The sequence below is a fragment of the Mobula hypostoma genome, chromosome 4 (assembly GCF_963921235.1).
Source record: "Mobula hypostoma chromosome 4, sMobHyp1.1, whole genome shotgun sequence".
Classification (NCBI taxonomy): Eukaryota; Metazoa; Chordata; class Chondrichthyes; order Myliobatiformes; family Myliobatidae; genus Mobula; species Mobula hypostoma.
The window spans coordinates 156,601,916-156,616,269 of NC_086100.1; the positions used below are offsets into that span (position 1 = coordinate 156,601,916).

General features: G+C 37.3%; 1 protein-coding gene across 6 annotated transcripts in view; it reads right to left on the reverse strand.

Moving 5' to 3' along the window:
- Positions 1–14,354, reverse strand: part of wrn (WRN RecQ like helicase) — a 163,213-nt gene that overhangs the window by 54,321 nt on the left and 94,538 nt on the right. For all 6 annotated transcript variants that reach the window (XM_063046789.1, XM_063046793.1, XM_063046788.1 and 3 more), the window contains exons 22-27: positions 12,434–12,535; positions 9,854–9,952; positions 8,625–8,766; positions 6,930–7,100; positions 4,291–4,373; positions 4,109–4,184 (exon numbers count right to left, since the gene is read on the reverse strand). In XM_063046789.1, coding sequence (XP_062902859.1) covers positions 4,109–4,184; positions 4,291–4,373; positions 6,930–7,100; positions 8,625–8,766; positions 9,854–9,952; positions 12,434–12,535 — 673 coding nt within the window. The remainder of the gene's footprint in view (positions 1–4,108; positions 4,185–4,290; positions 4,374–6,929; positions 7,101–8,624; positions 8,767–9,853; positions 9,953–12,433; positions 12,536–14,354) is intronic.

The window sequence follows — 14,354 nt, forward strand, 5'->3', positions numbered from 1 at the left end:
ATGGAGCCAAGAGCTGGACAGTTGATTGGCAAAAGGGATATGAGAGGATCATGGGACAGGAGGCCTAGGGAGAAAGAAAGGGGGAGGGGGGAAGCCCAGAGGATGGGCAAGGGGTATAGTGAGAGGGACAGAGGGAGAAAAAGGAGAGAGAAAAAAAACTAATGATAATTTACAATTAAAAAAATTTAAAAATTAATAAAAATTAATAGTGATGGCATGAACATTGACTTCTCTAACTTCCATTAATGCCCCACCTCCCCTTTGTACCCCATTCATTATTTACTTATTTATTATTATTATTTTTCTCTCTCTCCTTTTTCTCCCTCTGTTCCTCTCACTATACTCCTTGCCCATCCTCTGGGCTTCCCCCCTCCCCCTTTCTTTCTCCCTAGGCCTCCCATCCCATGATCCCCTCATATCCCTTTTGTCAATCAACTGTCCAGCTCTTGGCTCCATCCCTCCCCCTCCTGCCTTCTCCTATCATTTCGGATCTCCCCTTCCCCCCTCCCACTTTCAAATCTCTTACTATCTCTTCTTTCAGTTAGTCCTGACGAAGAGTCTCGGCCCGAAACGTCGACTGTACCTCTTCCTAGAGATGCTGCCTGGCCTGCTGCGTTCACCAGAAATTTTTATGTAATTTGTGAAAGCTGCTTTCTTTCTGCATCTGGATCATGTTACGTCTAATGATCAAAATCAGCACCTCGTAGAATAAGTGCTTCAATCTGCAGTACTGATACCCTCATAATTAAAGATGGTTGGCCAAGTTTAAATTACTAATTTAGTTTATTTGTAGATCAAAATGCTTTGTCTCCTTGATACAATAACCAGATCACTGGGATCTGCACCAATATTTTGGTGTCAGAACATTAATGTAGTTTTAATTTTGAATCATAAATGTAAATAATGTTGTCAGTTATTTAGAGTTCCATTCATTTGTTCTGTCTGGTAATTAATTTTCTTGGCAAGCAGTTCTGTAAGCACAAGAACGTGAAAAGTAAATAAGCAGATGATACTAAGAAATAAGAGGCATTACATTAGAATTAAATTAGACAACCATAAAATCAGGAACGGGGATATCATGTGTACATTTGTATGTTGATTGTATTACAGAAAATACACGAATTCAATCTATTTACTTGAATGATGGCACTAAACAGCAACTCCTTTGCTTGCATCTTCAGAAACAGCTCTATTTCCATCTTTAATATCTCTATTTTTCCCTTTCAGAGTTCTTTCGAAGACCCTGACCTAGAGTTACACACTGACTTTGGTTCTTTGCAGGAATGGGACCCGCTCTCGGGGTGTCACGACTGGCTGTTATCGACATGCCAAGGACGTGAGCTAAGAGTTCAGCTCACCTTTGGAGGCCTAGGATCTCGGGGCTCTGGAGACGGACGGATCGAAGGTCGGTGTCCCAGACCGGTGTGTCATGGGAGCTGGAAGATCTTTGGCTGTGTCCAGTGACCCGAGATCTTTGGGCACAGAGTTCGAAAAAAGCGACACAATGGACTCTTAACATGGTAAAATAGCGAGTTGTTTGTTATGTCTCCTCTCTTCACTGTTAAACGGAGACATTTCTTTCTCGCTTATTAGAGAGAGAGAGAAAGAGAGAGAGAGAACCTGTGGTATGTCGAATACTGGGTGAATGCGTCGTCTTTGGAGTACTGCAAGTCTCTGTCTTTGCTGTTGCTTTTGCTGCATGCTTGAGTGCTCGGTGGCGGGTGCCGATGCTTTTTTTTGCCGGTGGGGGATGGGGGTATCGTTGCTTACTGCCACTCATGTGCAGGAGGGAGGAATTCAGGGTTCTAACATTTAACTGTCGTTCATTCTTTGGGGCACTCCTCTGTTTTTGTGGATGGTTGCGAAGAAAAAGCATTTCAGGATGTATATTGTATATATTTCTCTGACATTAAATATACCTTTGAAACCTTTAATTTCTGCTTCTAGCACACACTATCTGTAAGCTCCTTTAGTATATCAGCAAAAGGTCAGTATTGTAAGTGACTCGCTCAAATTATAACTTGCTGCAACTGTTAAAAATGCAACGCAAAGCAGATGCTGCTAGTTGTGCAAAACAGAAAGTCACTTAGGAAGCCTCAAAGATTGGTAGAGTATGGGAGAGGGTGGGCTACCACAACCTTAGATTAAGATGTCCTAGATAACTAACAGTTCCACAAGAAGCAACTTAGTCTACAGACAAATATTTGGAAAGGAGTGGTTGCAAATAGACCAACAAGTCTATCCACTAAAACCAGTATGTATTATTTCAACTTCTTCAAACAAGTAGTTAGGAGTAAAATGTCATATCCTACCAAATGCCAGTATTTTTGATGAAGGGCCCAAAACATTCACTGTTTCCCTTTCTAAACATCGTGCCTTTGTTTTTTTTTCAGCATTTCCCGTTTTAGTTCAGATATTCAGGTTTTTCTTTTGATTTTCATGTCCTACCAACTGCAGTATTAGCCTCCGATGCTGTTCATTTTAACACAACCTTATTTCAAAGCTAACAGCAATCTCCATCAATTATGACAGGTTTCAAAAGTTAGTATGTTCAAAGCTAACATTTTAATATCTGAATCTCCATGTTGCATACACGGACATGAGATCAGCATTTAGTAAGAGATTAGCTACCATTGGCTTGTAACTAAAGCACAGGATAGGTCATTCTGGTGACTAGTAAAAGCTTTTCAAAAGGCAGATGATGAGTATGTACATATTAAAATGATTTGTACATTGAAAGGCCTGATAAAACCCCAGTATTCAATGTTAAGGAATGTGGAGGTGTCACTGTGTATAACCAGAATATCATGGTAGAAAAGTATGTACCATCAATTATACAGGGCAGTTGAGAAAGAGAAAGGAAGAGACAACTTTGGTCCTTTCTGTTTGGGCTGTCTGTGAAGTAGACATATGAAAGATGTTACTGATATCTCCAGCATCAACTTGGACAAATGAACAAGAATAAAAGTTCATTTGCACCTCGACAAACCTTGGTAATGCACACTCAGTAAAGCAGTTATATCTGCAGCTACTGAAAGGTCAATCTTCTTCACAATGATCCTCACTGAAGTTCATTAGAAATTTGTTCCCCGAATACTTGGATGGCTAAAGCTCCTGCTGAGAGCGTTTCATTCCCTCTCTCAAATCTGCTGCCCACCAGCAACTCTCCTCATTCCCTCAGCATATTGTTTGGAATATATTAGTGTCTTGAAAACAATAGTTTACAGCATGCTACACCATTCCTTATAGACTTCTAAAAATATAAAACATTAATACTTGTAATATAGTCAAAATCTAGTCAGAGATCAAGCAGCACTTAATCTTCAAGTAACTGATGATGGCTTTCATTAATGAGTGGTGGGCCCTTTCTGTCACTTGAATGTGTTTTGGGAGGTTGAGGACATTGGCTAGTGTGTTGTGTTCCAAATTGGCAATGTTAACATCAAGTCAAGAGTGCATACTGACTGGTGTCATCATCTGTTGAGTTAGCATTTGTTACATGTACTGACTGCATCACAAATATGGCTTCTGGTATACTGCACCTATAAATAACTGTATGTTCTACTGATGTCCTTTTGGAGCTCCAAAGATGTAAAGCACTCAAAGTTGGTCTGCAAATATTCCACAAAATATGTTATCAAAAGATTTGTTTAAAGCAAGACAAGATGGTGTCTAAGATCAATAAGAATTTTTTTTAAAGGAAAAAAACCTTTCGGCTTGTGGAATTTTAAATCTTGGCCAGAATTTTCTTTGTTGGAAAATAGTATTCTTGCCACGTTATGTCCAATGAGCAACATTTTACTTACATTAACAAACTATTAATTATACCAGTCATGTTTTAGAGAGATGTTTACACAATAATCAAAAGCTTAAAACCACACAGAGCTCTAATTTACTCTGATATTATATAAAAACCCTGAGATTTAAAAAAAATCTCAAATAAAAAGATTTTTTATCACAAGAGGTAAAATATTATCAACTATCATCAACTAGAAATATTGTACTTAAAAAAGTTCAAGTATGCAGATTTTACACAAATAAGACATTGATAATATGCACTGATTATCTTACAAGAAGCAAAATAAGTAAAAAGGTGAATAACAGAAACCTGAAGCTCTGACTGGGTGGCCAATGCAGGAGATCGTTGAGAGGATATTGGTAGTGAAGTTGGAGGCTGAACATGACTGCAAATAAATAAATAAATACATGTGAAATGATCAAAGGGGATGATACTGTTTCAAAATTAGTTACTCCAAACTGAAGTCAAACTGAAATATCGTAAACACATACACTTTTAGACTCAGTTCTTCAGTGGGTGGAAGTGGAAGAGTACGACAAGACTCATTAGCTGCCTTCTTCAACCATGCTCGCCCCTGTGAAAATGCAAATTTTCATTAGAATATTTCATTGGCTGTGCCAAGTTCTGTCACTCTCTGGATGAAAACCCACATATTTTCTTCTTTTAACACATGGTACCAAGACCTATATAACAAAGTTTCCTGCAATAATTTGCATATTTCAAACTGAAAAAATCATCTAAATAACTGCCATCAATATTCCTTTGGCATATATAAAGTCATCCATTCCATTTGAACATTGATTATAATACTGTACTTGAGAAGTATTTCCTTAATGTATTTATAAAGAACAGAATGTGCTCATGTGCAAATATGTCTGTTTCATTAGACAGCTTTACCTCCATGCATTAATTAAAGCAGCTTCAATCGGTAACACCTGCATGTTAAAAATTTATAAATACTGTTGCTGATTAATACTTAAGCAACAAGCAACAGGGGCAACATCCTGCAAAGAGTAGGCATTGATTAAAATGGGCTTTTCATTTCCTGGAGGTCTATAGTAATTGCAGGAATTTGCTAACCCTTTCCCTACTTAATGGCCACTATCCAGAATTAACCACTTTAATCCCCCCAAAGTCTTTATTCTGGCTTCTTTCCCCTTCCTTTCCAGTACTGATGTAGGGTCTGGGCCCGAAACATCAACTGTTTATTCCCTTCCATAGATGCTGCTTCACCTATTGAGTTTGTCTAACATTTTATGTGCATTACTTTAAGCTATGTCAGACCAGATGCAGATTATTATTATTTTTTTTTAACAGAATTATGCTCTGTGTCATAAATACTTAGCATTGACATCCACAATAATGATATTAGGTAACTTGGTCAAGAGGTTACTTTCTTTATAATACTGCAGAAGATTAGGCTTTAAATGAATAGCACAGACGGGCAAAGTACTTAGGATAAAGAACGAGGACTTTAGTCCTTTCAGCTTTTTATAAAACTTTCATCCACCGACCATGCTCCCATATTCCTTCATATAAAATACTACTTATCTCATTGATAAATATTAACTGAGCTCACATCTGCTGTATTTTGTGGGCAAGAATTCTACACTGAGAATTCTTTGAACAATTACTCATTGGAAAGGCAGACACAGATTCTGTTAGGTCCCCTTGCCCTGGATCCCTTCCATCACCTTTGATATTCCAGGGAATAAAATGTCTTTTCATTTGGCATCCAATTATCTCACTTTGGTAATCTATACAGGTTAACAAAGGTTTTAAATTTACAAAGGATCCACTAATGCTATTCTCATCAAAGCCAGAGAGCTAGTCCTTTGAATCTCCATTCTGAAGATGTAACACAATAACAATTGGCTGACACCCCAACAGCAGAACTGGTGTACAGGACTTCAGATGATACTGAAAACCAGAGCTCTATGTACTGTCTTGGGAAGCAAAGGATTACAGGGCACTACTTAGAAGCACAGGAGTTTCCTCTGTTTACCCAGGACAATGATTACCCCTCAATGAATGTCAGTAAAACAAATTACGTAGAAATAAAAGGACTACATTTATGAAACACTCCAGTGTTAACATTGATTGCTGCATTTCCTATGAAAACATGCATATCCTATTTCTAAATGCCAACAGCAAATATATTTCAGAAGTATTACATTGAATGTAAAGTGTTTTGGGATAACCTTGGGTAGTAGATGCATCATGGAAGCATAATATGAACCTGCTGTTTAAATGTTAATAGATTTATTCGGTCAGGAACATTCAGTATAAATAAAAACCTACTGAGTACGGAAAAAAGTCAAATGAAAAATCACAAAACATTCATTTGATCAACACCATAAGTTATCAATATAGTTAAAACTCTGTTATTGCATGAACCACAAGATGGAATAGCAAGGGTTTGGTCTTTTTGCTCATTTGAGTCCCAGTTCTTGCTTTCTCTTCCTCTCACTGTGGTTCTGGTTCCACACTCCACTTCAAACCTGCTTGGTTCACTGAACGATTTATATTTAGCGCGAAGCAGAGAATCAAATATCGCTGTGATGATTGTACCCTCTAGTATCAATTGTTTGGCCACAATAAAGTATTCATGTTATGTAACATCTAAGAAAAATCACTTAAAAGGAGAATTGACAACCAATAGTTCATAAAATCTACTAATCCAGCAACAAAGTCCCGCACATGCTGGATTATTGGAATTTAAGTTTATTGGGTTTAAGATTATTGAACTTTTAGTTAAATATTTAAATTTTAATTCTAAGGAGTAGCTCGCATTAAAGATAATTCTTTTACATTATCACAAGTGGTAGAGAATTAAAAATGCCAGCAAAAAATAATGTAATAATACTTACAGGAAGAAACAAATATTCTTGATAGTAATTGGAACCAAGCACAAATTCCAACCGTTAAACTACCAAATACTTATGATTAAAGCCATTAATTTAACTCTTTGGAATGAGCATGGGCTTGGCTTCAAAATATGCATCAATTTGCTTCTTTATGAATTTTACTGAACCTCATTTGCAATCAGTTGTAAACTGAATGTATTCTGACAATATATAACCATCTTGTTCTCTTCCTAATTTCCAGCAGAAACATAAATCAAGCTGACCTTTGTGGTAAGAGCTGTTGTGACAGCAAATCTCTTGAAGGAAGAGTTTTCTTTCAGGAAGCCCTCGATGATAAGTTGATGACCTAATGCCTTCCACCAGTTTTCAGGACGGTCCTTGCCACTGCCAAACAGATGGTGATTACGATGCTTTTCTGGCAAACGCTGTGAGTACTGCAAACATAAGGAAAATATGTTCATCATTTATCAAATACATCGCAATTAACATGACATGCACAGCATATTAGTTATGTAATTGTCAAGATCCTTGGCTTCCTACATTGTAATAAGAGTTTAAGAAACAACAGCATTAAACCAAACTATTATAGCTGCATACACTTCTGGACACAATATTTTAGAAAGAAAGCCTAAAATATAGTGCCCAGAAATTCTGAAAACATCTACTATATGGATTGAGTGGGATTAATCTTTAGCGTACCATAGAGAAAAAATGATCTAAGAGAGTTGTTTAAAATTGTGTAGTATTTTGATTTTAAAAAGACAACTTTAAAAAGGCAAATTTTTTCTCAAGTAGATTAGTTGACGACTGTAGGATAAAGCTGAGCATAACTGGCAAAAGAACCAGAGTATGTATAAACAGTTTTTTTAATGGATTGAGTTGGATGATATGGATGGATTGTTCTGCTGGAAATAGATAGGGGAAAGAAAATTAAAACAATAACTTTTAGAATGGAATTTAATATATACCTGAAAACATTTTCAGGGTTCTAGGGTTAAAGTAGCACAGTGAAATTAATTAGAATGCTCTTCAAACAGCTGGCACTTTTCTCCATTTTCCTCTACTATCAGATTCCATTTTCTGTAGTGCTTTGTCGTTTCCACCAAACACCTTCACTATTTTCATTTTATCTGCATCTACCCACTGCTTGCCAACTATTGTTTCACCCTTTTCCCTTACATTTTTATGATGATTATCACCCCTCTATCGTTCTGTCCAATTTAAGGGTCTCAGCCCAAAACATCGATTATCTTTTTTCTTCTATTGATGCTGCTGGTGTGCTAAATTCCTCCAGCATTTTATTACAAAAGTGTATGGTTCTGTTACTTTCCCTTGTCTGAACTCCAATACAGACATGCATATTAGAATACAAGCATTAAACTTTACAGTCTTACTAGTAAAGACATTGCAAAAAAAGAGCATGGTTGTAGTTCAAACCATGTCAAATTTACACAACCAGCTTAATTTCAATTTTAAATGTCTTACACATACACACATGGCGCGTGGCCAAGTGGTTAGGGTGTTCGACTAGCGATCTGAAGGTCGTGGGTTCTAGTCCTCGGCCAAGGCACTTAACCACACAATGCTGCAGTCTACCCAGCTGAGAATGGGTACCGGCAAAAATGCTGAGGTTAACCTCACGATAGACTGGCGTCCTATCCGGTGGGGGGGGGGGGGGGCGGTCTCGTGGCTTCATGCCACAGAAACCGATATAAGCACCGGCCTGATTGGGCCACAAGGCTCATGACAGACTTTAACATACACACACTTTATAAGAAACAAAATAAGGACTAAAAATGAACTTCACCTGTTTATCATCATCTCTTCTCTAACAACGTTCTACTTTTAAGTCTCGATTCCCAGAAATTTGCATTGATATCGTGAATCTAGTGCAAACCTCCAGTAAAGACCTAGTATCAAAATATACCTATATTTGACTTAATAAGTGAAATACTTACAGAACCCCGCAAGAACAAAACAGGGACTCCAAGACCAAACTTTTCTCCTAAAACACATATTGCAGTCAGCAGCTGATAAGCTTCCTTTCCAAAATCATCCGTCTCATTTTCTTGGTCATCTGCAGGAATAAAGTTTCCAACTCTACAACAAGTAACAAGGAAAATCATTCAGTTAATAGAATGTTGAAAAAAATCACAAACAAAAAGCATAAGTGTGAGAACTATTGCATTCCTTATGGAAAAATAATTAATACTTATATTTGTCACATTACGTACTTGTAACATTGTAAAATATTCTGAACTTCTGAGTCACCATTGAAGGACAACTCCAATTATGGCAACAAATGCAAGATACAAATCTTAGACATGAAAGATTATGGTAGTACTAAACAATTCTGATTTGAGGGGTGACGACAGATACTGGACGAGGACATCAAAAATCTTCAAAGATTTAAAAAACGCAATGCTGGAAATCTAAAATAAAAACAGAAAATGCTGGAAAATATTCAGCACATCAGGTCATATCTATTGGAAGAGTATCATAACTAACATTTCAAGACATAGACCTTTCATCAAAAGTCTAAGACATCTTCAGTTGCTGGTTGATTCAACTGCCAATTGCCCACTGTCACCTAAATAAGGGAAGCCTACAACCAAACATTCAGTGCCCAAACTCAGACTGGGTCACTACCTAAAATTCAGACAACCAACCTCTGAAGTTATAATTTTATATTAAGTATATTTTATTAAATATCCTGAATTTTATATTTTTCTTCTTCCACATAACATTTCACAATGTCCTGAACCTAAGCATATTGCAGCTACAATGGAAGATTTATTTTGGTAGCAAATTGTTCAACACAATCAGTTATATATGACAACTGAGGTTTTGTCTTTATGGTTTTAATGATTCAAAATAATGTGAAAATTACTAATGTGAATATTTTCAGTTAACCATCTAAATAATGGCACCAGCCACACAATATATTGAGTAATTTTTGTTAAAATTACAGTAATAAGGGAAATATTAATACTGATTTATAACTACAATCACAAAAACTGTTTATCTTCATTGGATAGTAAATGGTTGAATTAAAAAACTGAACTACACTGAGAAATACATTTCTGAGCTCCAGGAAGCCTGTGTTGCTCACAAATCATCGTTATTCCCAAAAGGACACTTTGATCATTAATCTTCTTTTGTCTGTATCTCCAGCAGGATCACCTACCTACAGTTGAATCTACAATTGTCACAACATCTATCGGTTCCAAGGATCCCGAGTGTGGCCTTCCTGAGCTGTTCATCTTCAAAATGGGACAAGATAATTCTGCAGGAACAAAATAAATGTAATCACCTACAAATCATCAGACAAACATACTTATGATGAAGTCCTATATTGTTAGCGAATAGCTGTCAAACATTTTTAGCTCAAGATTGCAAATTAATTAAATGGGTTGTGAGGCAGAAATGGCAATTTCAGTGTATACTGATGAAATTTCAAGAAAACAGTGACATTAGTACAACTTTCAATTCATGAATAACAAATTACTTTTAAAAACAAAGTAGTCACATATAACTATTACACACAAAGTAACTACTTACATATTACAACCACTTACATTACATATGCACTAAATGTAAGAAAACAACCCAACCTGATGTTCAAAGAGAGACAATGAATCAAAGAAGAAGTTCAGAAAGGTGTTTAAGGCTTAGCACAAGAGGTAAATTTTAAGAACTGCCTTAAAGGTGACAACAGTAGAAGGTCCTGTGATTTAGGAAAAATTAAGGAGATTAAGATCCAAATGACTGAAGGCAGATTCTTAAAAGCAAGCAAAGTAGTAATGGATAAACAAAAATACAGAATTGGAAGAATTTGGTTGTAAGGAATTATAGGGCTGAAAGAAATTATAGGAACAGGAAGATACAAAGCCATGGAGGACACTAAACATATTAAGAATATTGATAGCAGCATTTATCAACTTTGAACTGGTAGATTTAGTTAGCACAAAGAGGATAACTGAGGAGAATGATACAGGTTATGGTAAAGGTAACAGGACTTTGAACAATCATAGACAACGGAGGGGGGGTAATTAAAGAAGTAACATCCTACTTTAAGTCCTAAATCATATTGTCCCTCAAAAGGGCCATACTGAGCAACCCACACTCATTCCCTTAGACCACATCAATCAAAAGCATGCCTCCTCAGTTGCTCCAAATAGTAAACTTCCTTCACCTGGATCCACTCCCCCTTCCCCTGAGAAAGACTACATAGTGCCGGGAGCTGTTGCATGCACTTCTCTTGCAATTGTTGTGCAGTGAAAACCATGTCTACTCTGCCTCTTAATGCACTCAGTTTCGAGTAATTTAAGGAATGGCTCTTCAGGCACTGATAGATAGAGGATCAGGCAATTACTTTCCATGGCAGACCGAAGGGAGATACCTCTCTGAATGAATAGGGGAATTGTGATTGAAGTTTTTCCACTGCCAAATTCTAAAACTTCAGCAAGAATACCATCAACTTCCAAAGCCACCTTGTTTAGTGAGAATGACCAGAAAATAATTAACTGCAAATTAAAGGTGTACCTAGAATGGAAGTCCCATCATGTCTCATGGGAAAAGAAAAAGATCAGTGGACACCTGACAGCTGAGGCCCATGAATTAAAGAACAAATGGTGAGCACAAAGAGGGCAAGAGACCCAGCAACTTGTGTGGGCTCTTCATTGCTGGCATCACCTGTTCAAAGTAACACTTCGAAGATCTCCTCAACCATGATCCTATACTTGAGTGCACCCTACAGAAACCCATTTTGGTCCAGTCTTGTTATCACTCACAGCTGGAAAATAAGTTAAAAAGATCATACACCAACTAAAAATGCTCAGTTTAATCTATGTAGGTTGGCAACAAATACGGTGGCAGCTGGGAAAGGTATTTGAAAAGTAGAGCTGGCCTTTTTCATGGTGTATCTTCCTTCATTTTGGAAAGATCAAGATGTAAATGAGAAAAGCCAAGGTCAAGGATGAATGATTGTATGAGCGCCAATTTATCATGCAGAGATGAGAAGAGTGGAATTAGGTCAGGTCATTCCACCAGCTGTCAATAATTGGTCATGATAAAAGCTAAGAGATGATCAAGGATGATGAAGAGAGATGATGAAGAGAGATTATGAAGTAAAGCCATAATTAATTTCTATACGACACAGGGATCTGGGAATACAGATCCATAATTCCTTGAAAGTGATGTCACAGGTAGATGGGGTCATAAAGAGAGCTATCGGCACACTGGCCTTCATGAATCAAAGTACTGGGTACAGGAATTGGGATGTTACATTAAAGTTGGATTAGACATTGGTAAGACCTAAATTGTTCAGTTCTGGTCATCTATCTACAGGAAAGATATCAATAAGATTGAAAGAATGCAGAGAAAATTTACAAGGATGTTGCCAGGACTTGAGGATGTGAGTTACAGGAAAAGTTGAAATGGTTAGGACTTCATTCCCTGGAGCATAGGAGAATGAAGAGATTCAAATCAGGCATTACAGAGGAGATGGATACAAATAGCAATAAGATAAATGAAGATCTTGAATAAAATTTTAATGTTAGTTCCCTGTTCTTCCTCTAATAATTCCTTAATTAAGCAACCAGACTTGTCCTCAGTTGAATGTTTCATTTAAAAGAGAGCATTTTCAACAATACATCCTTCAACCTTGTTTGTACATTCAATTCCTTGCACACAGCTCCAGAACACAGATGCCAACTTAAAAACAAATGCTATCAAACTGCACTGAAAAGGCTGACAGAGGATTTACTTTCTTCTGCACTTGGATGAAGTGAGGTATTTCTTCATTTTTTCCATCATCTTAATTTTGTAGTTACGGAATGTTGAACTCTTAATCTCATTCAGCAGCTGCCTGTGGAAGAAATGATGACCATATCAATTCCAACATGCACGCTTATGTTTCTTCCTTATTCACATAACTTGCGTAGTAATGTACCATTAACACACTTCAGCTTTTCCTGTGCTGAACCACCATTCACTAAAGGCAAGTTTGCAACGCCAGTACACTGGTGAGCTCGCTCTTGACCTAATCACTAGAAGGTATGCAACAATAACGTAGTATGACATGCTTTCTGAACGCATCCTTCCTTAGTTTTTGCTTGATCATTAAGTCAAAACAGTATATTTAAGAACAGAAAATCAAACCGATAAAATAAATACAGTGGCGTGCAAAAGTTTGGGCACCCCGGTCAAAATTTCTGTTACTGTGAATAGCTAAGCGAATAAAAGATGACCTGATTTCCAAAAGGTATAAAGTTAAAGATGACACATTTCTTTAATATTTTAAGCAAGATTACTTTTTTATTTCCATCTTTTATAGTTTCAAAATAACAAAAAAGGAAAAGGGCCTGAAGCAAACCTATGGGCACCCTGCATGGTCAGTACTTAGTAACACCCCCTTGTAAACACTTTCTGTAGCCAGCTTAGAGTCTTTCAATTCCTGTTTGGGGGATTTTCGCGCATTCTTCCTTGCAAAAGGCTTCTAGTTCTGTGAGATTCTTGGGGTGTCTTGCATGCACTGCTCTTTTGAGGTCTATCCACAGATATTCGATGATGATTAGGTTGGGGGACTGTGAGGGCCATGGCAAAACCTTCAGCTTGTGCCTTTTATTTTATTACTAATTTTTTATTGCAACACCAACAAATTACATTCAATACAACCAGTTGCCAATTATAGTTTGACTGTTTATCCCATCCCCCCTCCCCCATCCCTCTGCACTCCACCAACCAATACTAGTGCATACACAGACAAAGCATTCCTATTTTAACAAAAGATCTTTTAAGTTAGATATCAAATTTGTTCACCAGCAACTTTTATGTGCGTTGTCCACATTAAGATTGTGTTTGACCACGCACCATTTACTCTTGCTGATGAAAGTTCCAGATAAGAAATGTCCAAAAAGCTCTGAAGCCAGTGAGTATTTGAAATATCATGGGGAGGTTTCCAACGCTGAACTACAATCTTCTTAGCTGCAGTCAGGCCTGCCAGCCAGACTTTGCGTGTTTTTTCCGTAAGGGAAAGGTGGGAGTCATCATTTAGAAGATGTACAGCAGGGTCCATTGGTAATTGTACCCCCGTTAGTTCTTTAAAAGTACTGATAACCTTCCCCCACAAACCAAAAACCCCTGGACATTCCCACACAACATGTATAAAAGAGCCAACAGTTCCATGGGGGCAAAATGAGCAATATGGGTCAGGAACCAGTCCCATTTGATGTCTAATTCTCAGTGTTAAAAATGCTCTATGACAAAATTTCAAGTGTATATACTGATGATTTGGGTTTTTCGAAGCACCAGCAGCATTATCCCAAATCGCAGCCCAGTCTAAGTCTTGTCCCAATTCAGATATGTCCCTATCCCAGGCTTTCATTCCTGATGTGGGCATATATTTCTGTGAGTTTAATTTATCATAGATATATGACACTATCTGTCCTGGAGCACTCTGTATCCAACTTAAAATGGGATGGTCCTTTAAATCTGACCCCCAGGGAACACCATAGGCTTTACAAGCTGATCTTACTCTAAAGTAGAAGAAAAGAGAATGTTTATCAATATTATACCGAGATACTCGTTCTTGAAAGCTAAGGATAGTACTTGCCACATTAATATCTTGAGGAGTAGTAATACCTTTATCCTCCCAAGTTCTGTTAGTGAATGGTTTCCCCCCCAGA